At 39.5% G+C, this 12,524-nt stretch overlaps 2 protein-coding genes across 2 annotated transcripts in view; both read left to right on the top strand.

The window, feature by feature from the left end:
• The first annotated feature begins 4,094 nt into the window (after positions 1-4,094).
• LOC115788692 (alpha carbonic anhydrase 8-like) lies at positions 4,095-5,164 on the top strand. The gene is made up of 2 exons (XM_030741828.1): positions 4,095-4,528; positions 4,589-5,164. Exons 1-2 carry the CDS (start codon positions 4,139-4,141, stop codon positions 4,982-4,984), a joined length of 786 nt encoding a protein of 261 aa, XP_030597688.1. The 5' UTR covers positions 4,095-4,138; the 3' UTR covers positions 4,985-5,164.
• Positions 5,165-10,934: 5,770 nt separating this feature from the next.
• Positions 10,935-12,524, top strand: part of LOC115788647 (protein MTSS 1-like) — an 86,572-nt gene continuing 84,982 nt past the window's right edge. The window contains exon 1 of the mRNA XM_030741772.1: positions 10,935-11,006. Coding sequence (XP_030597632.1) covers positions 10,935-11,006 — 72 coding nt within the window. The remainder of the gene's footprint in view (positions 11,007-12,524) is intronic.

The following is a 12,524-nucleotide window of genomic DNA, read 5'->3' as shown; positions in this document are numbered from 1 at the left end:
TTTTTGTTTTTTTTTATGTCATGCTGTTTCTGTGTAATGTGATAATCTACAGTCTGAAATGGTGTTTGCATGACATTACTGTGAAACCACTGAACATGACTGTGGATTAATAAAAAATTATTTAAGCTTTGTCAACAGTGTCTTTCTAATTTGAACAAATTACACAGATAATCACAAATAAAGTGAACATCAGGCAGGAGTCAGAGTCTCAGAGCAGGATGACACATGCAGTTTTTTTCATTGAAAAGCACTGACCTGGCTAACCTCAACTACCTTGCATTAGTAAAAGATGATATAACAGGAAACAGTCCAATAAGAAGAGGCTATTTATTATTTCTATTCATTCATGTTAAAAATATACTTTTAATATACCATCACTCAATTCATTCATCCCTCCCTGAATTCATTAGAACAAGATCCATTATTGATGTCACAAACTGCCAAAAGATACAGTGGTATGCAAGAGTTTGGGCACCCCTGATAATTTTCATGATTTTCCTTCATAAAGCATTGGTTGTTCGGATCAGCAATTTCAGTTAAATACATCATATAGCAGACGAAGACAGCAATATTTGAGAAGTGAAATAAAGTTTATAGGATTTACAGAAAGTGTGCAATAATTATTTAAACAAAATTAGACAGGTGCATGAGTTTGGGCACCCTTGTAGTTTTATTGATTTGAATACCGTTAGCACTAATTATTGGAACAGAAAATTAGTTGTAAACTCAGTGACCCTTCACCTGCATACACAGGTCATGAAAATTATCAGGGGTGCCCAAACTTTTGCATACCACTGTATGTAGTTTGAAGAGAACAAGTTTGATAATGGCTGCAGATGGGTTCTTTAGCATTATGGAGTAGTGAACTGTATTTTGTGATATGACAATTTAGATTATTTCATTTTTAAAAGGTGAGCTGCTATGACAGAAGTCACTAATCCTAGCTGGCAGCATTGAGGACTACAGTGTCTGTACAGGAGACACTTATTCAAATTCATACTTTCAGGATTTCTAATTATATATGTCATCATATTTACACCTTATTTACTTTGTTTATACTCCACTCTGCATTAGTCATTAATTATTATTATCTCTGGCTCTCTTCCACAGTGTGTCTTTTGTCCTGTCTCTCTCCCCTCAGCCCAACCAGTCACAGCAGATGACCCCCCCTCCCTGAGCCTGGTTCTGCTGGAGGTTTCTTCCTGTTAAAAGGGAGCTTTTCCTTCCCACTGTCACCAAGTGCTGCTCATAGGGGGTCGTTTTGACTGTTGGGTTTTCTCTGTATTATTGTAGGGACTTTACCCACAATACAAAGCGCCTTGAGGTGACTGTTTGTTGTGATTTGGCACTATATAAATAAAATTGAATTGAATTGAACTGAGGTCCAGCAGGACAAGAACAGAGATGAGTCCACTGTCAGAAGCGCAAAGAAGATCCTTTGTAACCGTCACTAATGCTGTTTCTGTACTGTGATGAATTCTGAAACCTGATTGAAACTGTCCAAATAAACCGTTCCTCTGCAGATGATCAGTTAGCTGTTTTACAACTACTCTTTGAAGAATCTTTGAGAGAAAAGAAAGGTTGGAGGTTGGCCTATAATTAGCTAAGACAGCTGGGTCAGTGATGACTTTTTAAGAAGAGGTTTAATTACAGCCACCTTGAAGAACTGTGGTACAAAGCAAACTAATAAAGACAGATTGATCATTTTTTAAGATTGAAGCATCAATAATTGGAAAGACTTCTTTGAACAGTCTAGTAGGAATGGGATCTAATAATCATGTTGCTGGTTTGGAGGAAGTAACTATTGAAGTTAACTCTGAAAGATCAACTGGAGTCTAAACAAATACCAGCAGTGCTGAAAGCAGCTGAACATGAAGATAAGTCTTTGAGATGGTTTTGAATAATTTTTTTTTTAATGTTTGAGATATTTAATAAAATACTTGGGGATGCAGTCCTGGCTGTGGTTGTCACTTCATACCAAGTATTTAGTCTTGAAGTGTTCACATTTTTATGTGATAATACAGAACTTATAGAAAAATACAAGTTGACCCTTGGACTGTTGTGCTGGTCAGTGCTTTAAGTGATTCTGCTCAATTCTGACTGATACTAATTTTCTATAATCAAGCAAATTAATCTACGTGGTGTTCAGTAATTCTAATCAGTGCCACATTTACACTGAGCTAATGTTCCTTGACAACTACAGCAGTGCTCTTTTTTACTGAAGTGACAGATTGATGTGCATCATTTTAAACTAAGATTGAACACAACTTGGTCATGTGTTGAGGCTATGTTGTCTCATGTATTCTAGCCCCTTGCTCAATTAGCTTTATTATTCTAATAACTTTTTGTGTAGATTTCATGTTGTTTTCCTACTCAGCACTTGATTTGTAAACTGAAAGTGTCTCAGAAAATCCCAATTGAATTGTTAAAACTACCATTAGCTCCACACAAAATTATTAAAGGTAATCAGGAAGGCTGTCCACTGATGTGAAGTAAATAATGAAATTTAAAAGCTTTTATTAATTGGCTTACAAATGGCAATTATCTGTAGGATTATTGATACTAGGCAGAACCAAACAGGGTGAATAGAAAGAAGCAGGGGAGTCTATTTCATACCCATCAGACATAGGTATGAATAAGAATCTGCAGAAACATGGACTTTATTTTTAAATGTTGCTGGTGAAACATAAGAAAAAATAATGTAAATATAAATTAACCATTTCTAGAACCATCCATTCTTTGAAAAAAAAAAAAGGGGGGGGGGGGGGGGGGGGGGGGCATGTTTTTTCACATTAAAAGAGCACAAAAGTCAAAGTAGCAAAAAAAGTCTAGAACTTTAATCATTTGGATTATTTTAACATATTTAACAGAATAAAAAAGGAAGGGGGTGAAAACATAGCAGTTTGAGGTCATTGTGCAGCACAAATTCAAATGTAAACTCTGCTGTAATTAGGTAGCAAAAAAGTTTCATGGTTGGGTTCGTGATGGCGGTGCGGCACTGAAGCATGGATACGTGATACAAACCCTGAACTTACAATTCCACATAACCACTACTTGAAGGTTGCTTTGGAATAAATTATGTGACATCCAAACCAGCAACTCCTTCATTCCCTGACTTGAATCACCTGACTGGTTTGCAGTCAGGTGATTCACTGACACCACCTCATCAAGTTGCAAGCAAAAAAAACCAGAAACCAGCTCAATCCAAAAAAATGCTAAAAAAATAATGCACCTCAACAAAAATCTTTGAGTGTTCCCCATAAAATCAGCTCCTGCCATATTAACCCAAACACAACCAGTCTATGCCATGTTTTCCCAGCACATTCTCTTCAACAACAAAATACACACATTCATCAATCTTTATTTGTAAATAGAATATCATATCACAATATTTGGTCATAATGTGTGTGCCTCAAAGAATGCAGAGATGCTTCAGAACAAAAGGTCTTTTGTACAAAAGTAAAGTAGATGGTTGAGGTGTGTGCGCATGCGTGTGTAATTGCACTTGTCCAGGAGAGGTCGCTGTAACTGAAGTTCTGCGTAATGAACCCATTTTTGAAATCACTGGGTCAAGTGGTTCAGTGCTTCACAAAAGCTTTATCTGCCCATCATGAAGTTGGCTAAAATTAAAGTATAAACAGAGGCAGGTGTTAAAATGATGTCATTATAACTTAGGTGAATTGATCCTTTAAGTAGTCCACAAAGTATGCTACCTAATTATCTAAAGTCAAAACAGCTGCTCAGGTTGTCAGAGGTGATTGGGTCACTGGTCCCTACAGATAAAATGGGTGTTATATGTTCTGTAGGCATGAAGTTCTAGCAGTCATTTCTCACGCTCTGCAGGCTGTGGGGCTTCACTTTGTTGAAAGATGGCCTTTGGATATTGTGTGAGGTAAAAATTTTTGCTTTATTTTGTCATATCTTTCCACACAGACCTTGTTTAACTGCCATTATTGTATTTACAGGGGCCTTTTGCTCTCACTGTTGGCCTTCAGCAAGCATGCTGGGGGTATGTATTCATGTGTGTAAACTACATTTACATTTGTTAGCTTAGAACATTGACCATTAAAGACATCTTTTCTTTCTAGCACTTACGTACAGGAGTAGCTCCTCCAGTGGTATTAAACCTTACTTTGGGATGGCTGAGGCTTTTCCACATGGCTATGAGTCTGCTTCCAGATATGAGAGCTCTGTGCAACCAGGGAGTTCTCTGGGTGTTTATGGTGCTTCCCATGGTAGTTACATAAATGGTTACCTTCAACAAGGAGGTGCTTCTAGCTACAGGCCTGGCTCAATGAGTTCATCAAGACTAAGACAACCTCACAAGCAGTCACATTATCAAGTAAAAACTGATGGCGTCTTCCAGTCCAAAGATGCCATGTCGGATTTTGCTCTACCCCAGAAAGGAAACAGGCTTCAGGCAGGTATTGTTTCAAGTTATGCAATTGAGATGCGTTCTGAGCCCCAGCAGCCAAATAATGATGCAAAGCTCCAGCCACTCCCTGAGCATCAACAGCCGCACTACAGGGACAGCAAGCCCCGGCCACAACCAGTCCCCCTGCCCCATCAGCAGCAGCCACGCTATGAGGACAGCAAGCCCCGGCCACAACCAGTCCCCCTGCCCCATCAGCAGCAGCCACGCTATGAGGACAGCAAGCCCCGGCCACAACCAGTCCCCCTGCCCCATCAGCAGCAGCCACGCTATGAGGACAGCAAGCCCCGGCCACAACCAGTCCCCCTGCCCCATCAGCAGCAGCCACGCTATGAGGACAGCAAGCCCCGGCCACAACCAGTCCCCCTGCCCCATCAGCAGCAGCCACGCTATGAGGCCAGCAAGCTTCCAAGTGCAGGTGTTCTGCAAACTAAAACTGGCATGTGGGACTTAGCCATTAACTCTAATGCTGGGCCAAGAAGCCTTACACCAGGTTACCACTACAGGCAGCCACACCAACTGGTACCCTTCTACAACAGATATCAACCTTAGGTATTTTGGAGGGGAGCTGGCCATTATCTCTAATGCTGGTCCATGAGATTTTAGACCCATTCCAATGGTATCAGAATATCTGTACAGGTGGCCACACCACCTGGCACCCTTCCACAGTAGATGTCACTGTTCAGTAAGTCTTTTTCCCTCCTCTTCTTTTGCCTCTTTGAACTCAAATCTGTGCATTGAGTCTACTGAACTGTGTCTCTCCTCAGGTTTCTGGCTTTACTTGTGGATAGTTGGCTCAAATGTTTTGGGGGTTTGTTTGTTTGTGTGTTTTTTTTTTTTTTTTTTTTTTTTTTGTTTTTTTTTTTTTTTTTTTTTTTTCCCTCCCCTGAGGTATTTAATAAAATACTTGGAGATGCACTCCTGGCTGTGGTTGTCACTTCATACCAAATATTTACTCTTAAAGTGTTCATACAGAACTTGTAGTTTCATTAAATACTTAAGTTGACTCTTGCTGGAGGGGGAACTAGGGTTTTGTTTTATATTAACATAAATGCTATTAGAGCCTTTTAACTGACATTTCTCCACAGGTTTCTGGCCTCACCAGTGACAAGCTGGTTTTGATGTGCCATCAGATTTTGTAAAACCAATAAAGTACTCAGAAATGCTCTCCCTGGTTGTTTAGCTACTGTGACAGTTTAGCTGTGTCCAACCTGAATTTTACTACAATGCCTGTGCATGTTCTTATGATCTTTAAACAGAAGTACTCCCTAGCTCTAGGGCTATGCTACCACAAGACTGGCTCTCGGTATACAACCTGAAGCTTCAAATGGGAAAATATTTTGCTGAAATGGTTGAACCTTAGATTTATCTGGAACTGTAAACCCTGAAGACTTGTCATGTAAAGATTTTATTGTGTAACCTGGTGAACCAATCCACTCAGCTGAACATTTCAACCAATGTTCGGAGTGCTCACAATTACAATTTACACTTCCAGCAACGGGTGGAAACCTGGCACTTAAATGCCTTATCAACTACAAAAATTACAGACCACTCAGGACCACAACCAGATGCCAAATGGAAACTGGTGGTAGTGTGTCAAGCAGGTGGTCACTATCAGGGAAAATTAGGGGATTAGCATTAAGTGGGGCTGCTCAAAGAGCAAGCAGTGATGTGACTTTGAAGGCCACTCCTTCACTCAGTGTTGAAGGTTTTTTTTTTGTTTGTTTTTAAATTATATGCATGGAGATGCTCATCTCATGTAACACATTTCTTTGTGCTACAAGATTTGAATATTTTAGATACTGTGCACCTTACAATTAAACATAACTCTGTATAACTCATAATGCAATGATATTCATAAAATACTTTTTTGTTTTCACTTTTCTCTCCTTGCTCAAATACCAGCCTGACCACTTTCTCTCTGATAGCTGTTATTAGTTTAGTTGTCTTCAGTTTAGGGAGATAATGAGTGCTCTTTTTTTGGACACTGACTTCCTGTGTGTGTGTGTGTGTGTGTGTGTGTGTGTGTGTGTGTGTGTGTGTGTGTGTGTGGTGTTTCTCCCTGTCATTAAGCCGTGAGTCTCTGTGGTTAAAATAACACAGCTTTGACAGCTTTGAAACACTGCCAGCTTCACCATTTTCTAACAAACTACTCTCTACAGATTCTCTGTTCTCAACTTTCACAGTCTATATCACTTGTTTTGGGGTTTCAGCATATTTTCATTTTTTGCATAACGCACTATCTGCATGTTGTGGGCATTGCTTTGTATTCAGTCGAGATGCACTTTAGTCAAAAGAAAATTGTAATTCCATTTGCAGTAGTTTACATTTGGTGCATCTGTTCTGGGACTTCCATCTCTGTTGGGCAGCAGAATGCCAGTATAGAATAGAGGGGAAAAGATATAACATTAAGTCAGAAACCACATGAAAAGAGCTCAGATCAAGATGGGTTGCAAAGAGGTTTGCAGATGTGAAGCAACTTGTGTAGGCAGACTACAGTCGCTTAAGTAAGTTAAATTTTATTTGTACATTACCTTTCATGCAGGTTAGTGAAATTCAAAGTGCTTCACAGAAAAGGCTCATGACAAAACAAAACAAATGGCATGCAATAATAGTTATTGTAAAATTAAAAAGACAAACCAAACAAATAAACAAAATGTGTTTGAGCCCTTATCGGTGAATAACAATAAGATAATATAATACTAGGTAAAAATTTAAGTCTAAAAAAAAAGATCTGAGCATCTTCAGCTCTGCCTCCTGTCTTTATATTAGTGCCATTTTCTCCAAACCACCCATCAGAGCAGGTCTCACTACTAATTTGTAAATGTTCAGTTTCAGTCTTGTTACTATATATATAATATTTTAAGATTCTCATAGGTAGTGCAAAAATAAAAAAGACAGGACAAGATGTTGTCTTAGGCAGGGCTGTGCTTCTGTTGATTTGGCACCGTATTTTGGTTGCTGGTCAAATAGAGCTGGTAAGGTTGGCTGCCAGTGTTTCTGTGTATTTAATGCTAGACTTTTCTATGCTGGCATCTGGGACTTTTTAAGAGAAAAACCTTTTTAGTAGGACTGATAATGCTTGCTGCCTAGTTCCCACATTAACGTTATTAGTTTGTTATTATTGTTGCTGTAGCTCAGGAGGTAGAGCAAGTCACCTACTGATCGGAAGGTCAGCGGTTCGATTCCTGGCTGCTGCTCTGATGCAAGCATTGGAGTGTGAATGTTAGATAATAAAAAAGCACTTAGCTTAGTTAATCGTGGAAGTGCTTGTGTGAATGGGGTAAATGTAAACATGTTGTATAAGCACTTTGAGTGCTCAGAAAGAGTAGAAAAGCACTATATAAGAACTAGTCCATTTATTAGCTACAGTCACCATGTTAATGATAGCAGATTGCTAATGCACCACTGGATAATTGTTAATAGTTAAAAACCTGACATTAACATGTGTGCTGATCAGGTTAACATTTATGATAACTATTTAATACTTTGATGTTGTTCAAACAGGAGCTTTGCTGACCGTATGAAATTCTTCATAAAATGTTGTTCAGTATTGTGACTGTCAACAACTGTTTATGTATTCAGCTGCTAGTGAGGGGAGGGGATGTGTGCCTGCCTGTCTGCAGCGCTGCTGTGTCAAACTTGTCAACTGGTGGAAGCAAAGATGGCACTGTTGGTACTGATACTGCTAGAAATGAATGTCTAATCCAATAGTGATTCTTAGCATCTATTAGTTTCTGAGTAGTAATTTCTTCTTCTATAACACTAATGTAGTGGATGGGATTTTGTAGTAGAATGACTGGTTCTTGTGTTGGAAGTAGTGGCTATCTTGGAAAATGGTGCTCAATTTGAAAATTCTAGTGGCTGAGGGGGCAGAGGGACATATACACAAATTTTGTGTCCACTTTGGAAAGATTTTTACAGTTATCTGCTGAACTAACTGGTGTTTTGGTCCTAATAAGACGTTTGGCACCAGAGTTCTGGGTCAGCTGCAGCTGCTGTTTAACATTTTTAGGTAGAGCCAATTACACAGCATCAAATATTCATATCTAAAGTGTTATTCATATCTAATATATTAATATTAGATAAATATCTGAAGAACACAGAAATAAGTTGCTTTAATTGCAGCAGTTAATTGCGTTCGTAACTCTCAGTAGTACTGAGGCTTGATTAATAATCTTACTCATGAATGGACTACGAAACTGTCCTCCAGAGCACAGGTGCCCAACTACAAACAACAGAGAGATACGATATGTCAGTAAAGAGTTGCAAACACCACAAAAAGACAAAAAAGATGGAAAGGGAGTTAAAATGATCACATTAACAATCAGAATTATCATAAATATAAAGATACACATAAACACAGTTGATTAAAAAAATACAAAATGATACCTAAAAGGTCCCAGAGACATAAAAGTATGCAAAGTGATCAGATAACACATTAAAAAGCAACTGCAGAAAAATGTAACATGCCAAATACAGAAAATGTCATGATAAATTAATCATGGCTGTAAAAATATGAAGTGATCACAAAGAAAGAGAAAACACTTTACAGCAAGGTGTTGAAAGACCATAGGGAGAAACAAAATAACTAAAAATGACCTTTCATGGGAAGGGCAGTTGATTGGTCTGTTTTGGACATTTTCTGCCACTTCAACATCATGTCTCAATAGGACAAACTACGGAAAGCTAAATTAGTTCTGTCAAAAGATTTTGTGCTCTACACAACATCTGAAATGTTTGTTAAATGTATATATGTAAGGTGTTGCTTTTCTAGTGCCATTTTTATGCCAAAGATTCACTGACTAAGTTTGACCATTAGGTGTCCTCAAACTTCCATGAAAATCAGAAGTGAGAACTTAGGCTGCTGGTCCAGTAATTTATCTATTAGCTCATATCTGCCTGTATTACATGAACATGTGTGTGTGATGAATGCAGCTCTTAAATGTGAGTAAAATTATCATAAAATACTTAATTTGTTTACAGCCTTGATGTTGACAGTAATTTATACAAACAAGACATGAAGAAGACACAGGGAAATATGATTAAAGCTGTACTGAAGAATTCAAGTTCTCTGGGAATCATGATATATTTTATGAAAAATGTGACTTCATTATGAATCTTCATTATTATATTTGCTTCAGTCATTTTTTAATCTTTTTTATCTGCTCCCATTTAGGGGTCACCACAGCGGATCAGCTGCCTCCATCTCACCTTATCCCTTTCATCCTCGTCTTTTCCTGCTTCACTGTATCCATGAATGTTCTGAGATCTTCCGCTTTTCCTCCTGTTTGGTAGCTCCATCTTCAGGATCCTTTGCTCAATATATTCATTATCCCTCCTCTTTTAACAGCTCCTTATAAACATTTTCTTGCCTTCTTCTTTGATTTTCAGGGTTAGTTGTTCAGGAAGAATGTATTTGTTTTCTAAGCTTATATCTTAATACATATATAAATGAACGTATGTGTGTGAAGGATGCTAGGAAGAATAAGACATGAGAAAGAAGAGGAGTGAGCAACAGACTGCCACCAAGGCTGCAGTTTCCATCACTACATACTTTAACAGCTCTGACACTCTTCGAGCTGAAGGTTTTTAAAAAAGTGATTCTACTTCTTTAAAATATGTTTCTTACATCCAGCACACGCACTGCAGTGGACTCAAACCACATGATGCAGAGACTAAACAATGCCATCAAATACAGACCAGTCCATCCGCTTATGCCGCACCCTCACCCTTTTCATCTTTTCTACAGATCAGCGAAACACTCACTGTTGGCGATGTCATTTCAAGTCCCAGCTGTCATAGGGTGAGAGGCAGGGTACACCCTGTACAGGTCGCCAGAACTGTCGCAGGGCTAACACAGAGAGTCAGACAACCATTCACACTCACATTCACACCTGGACAATTTAGAATCACCAATGAACATAACCCCAGTAACTGCATGTCTTTGGAGGAAACCGGAGAAAACCCACGCAGACATGGGGAGAACATGCAAACTCCACATAGAAAGGCCCGGGCCAAGGTGGACTCGAACCCAGACCTTCTCCGTAGCTTTATATTCTGGAGTAATTTCCCGGCGCTGTCACCAAGACAACACCCTCATCTTTCCATTAAGAAAAACACTTCCCTGAGTGAAGGCGGGGCCACGAGAACGCGCGTCCACGACCGTCCACGCGCGCTCCCGTGTTTCGTCTCCTTCAGCTGTGTCAGAGGAGCAGGTTGGTGTGTGAAGTTGAGCTTCTCCGCTCTGGCGTGCCTCTTCTCCTCCTGCTGCAATGGGATTTATGCACTCCGAGTGCAAACTGACCGGCTTCTCTGCTGCTGCTGCTTCTGTCCGCCTTCTGGTCTCCTTCAGCCAGGGAAACCCTGCAGCGCGAGTCTGAGTGCTCGTACTCGCACCAAACACCGTCTCTCTGACATTTGCTTGTTTTCTGACACATCATTTATGGACTAAAGAAGCTCCGAGTGAGGGTGTTTGTAATTTCCGTTTACAGAGCTGATGATGGAGACAGTGATGGAGAGGGAGTGCAGCGCGCTGGGGGGGCTTTTCCAGACTGTCATTGGAGACATGAAGGTAACATGAAAAAGACACGATTATTACACCAGGTCTGTGATTACAATCTGTGTTATACATATATGATATTTAAGGCGGGACGGCTGTTCTGCAAACCCTGTTGCACAAAAGCAGAGAAAAACGACCTGTACTGGAGATTTAATGATGTCGCTTATAAGCGCTTATAAGCGACATCATCAATTTGCTAATCAGCCCCCGGGGGGTGGGGGTGCATTTCTTAATGCACCTACAGCTTTCTCTAGCAAATGGCTGTAGCATAAAGCAAGCTTCATCCTGGTAACCAAACACAGCTGCAGGCTGCAGTGACAGTGCAGGAGATTAACACAATGAAGTATAATATGCTCTGTGTCCTCTCAAAGCTTCACAGAAAAAATGACTCTCCTGCGTTTTGATTACTAGAGGGGTGTTTTTTGATTTTCAGATATATTTCAAAAGAAATCTGGTTTGTAAGACCAGACAGTCTCTCATTGTTGAATTAATGCTGCAAATGAATAGAGATGTGTGTGTAAATACATAATTGTTGTGTCAGATACTCAAAATGTTGCAATCTAAGCATAAAATCAGTCACTTTTCCTTGTAAATATAATGTTCAGGGTCAGAAGGATTAGAGCGTGAATCACTTGATCTGTAGGTAATTCAGCAGCAACAGTTTTGCTCTAACCTTGTGAGAAATAAAATGGTGACAGTTATTTGTTCCAGCTTTTAAAAATTTCTGCTTGTCTTCATTCTAAATGATACTAATCTGAAAATTTATGACTGCTAGATGGATGAAACAATCCAGGACGATTGAATTTTCCACCTTTATGGGTCAAACTATTAATTGATTAATTCAGGGACTAAATAGCAGCTTAATGACAATGTAATGAGTCATTGGTTGTTTCCCTAAATTACCTGAGCAACGGCACAAACGGCACAATCAGTTATGAGAACCGATGGGTAATTTGGTTGTCACTGAGGCCTTATATTGTAAGAGAGTAACTTCTGTGGGTCTTTAGTGTTTGTAGGTAGAAAAAACTGTCCCATATTCTATTTTGAATGGCAGGTTGTAACTGTAACTGGCAGGCATCCATCAACTGCTACACACGTGTGGCACATAGCAGCAATAAGACTCTTAGCAGTGGGATATGTCACTGAAGACTAGACACAAGCTGTTCATGAGCATGTGGTAATACAAGAAGACTGACAGGAGTTTTCTTATGCAATAAGCCAGTCACAATATGAAGTGACTCATACATATGAATACATACATATGATATCAGTGGAATGAAGTGAATTGATAGCAGTGTGTGTTTAGTTAAAAATCAGTATACAGTACACAGATGAGAAGTGGTTTATCATAGAGGAACTCGAGTGCCAAACCTGTGAAATGGCAGCAGTACTTCACTCAGAAGGGACACCTGTCAATAGAGCGTCAGTAGAGCATCAGTAGCATACGATCACCCTCTGTAGCCTTAGTCATGGGGTGCGAGACTGGCTCTGGTTCAGTGTTTATGAGTTTTGGATAATCTGTCTTTTCCA

Source organism: Archocentrus centrarchus, chromosome 11 (assembly GCF_007364275.1).
Source record: "Archocentrus centrarchus isolate MPI-CPG fArcCen1 chromosome 11, fArcCen1, whole genome shotgun sequence".
Classification (NCBI taxonomy): Eukaryota; Metazoa; Chordata; class Actinopteri; order Cichliformes; family Cichlidae; genus Archocentrus; species Archocentrus centrarchus.
The sequence above is the reverse complement of the archived record's forward strand: the minus strand, read 5'-3'. Positions and strand labels throughout refer to the sequence as shown.

Excerpts from the sequence above, each read along its gene's own strand:
- LOC115788692 (XM_030741828.1), top strand. The coding sequence starts at position 4,139 with ATGGCTGAGGCTTTTCCACATGGCTATGAGTCTGCTTCCAGATATGAG. Across the intron at positions 4,529-4,588 it reads ATCAACAGCCGCACTACAGG|GACAGCAAGCCCCGGCCACA; the intron begins GACAGCAAGCCC and ends CCACGCTATGAG.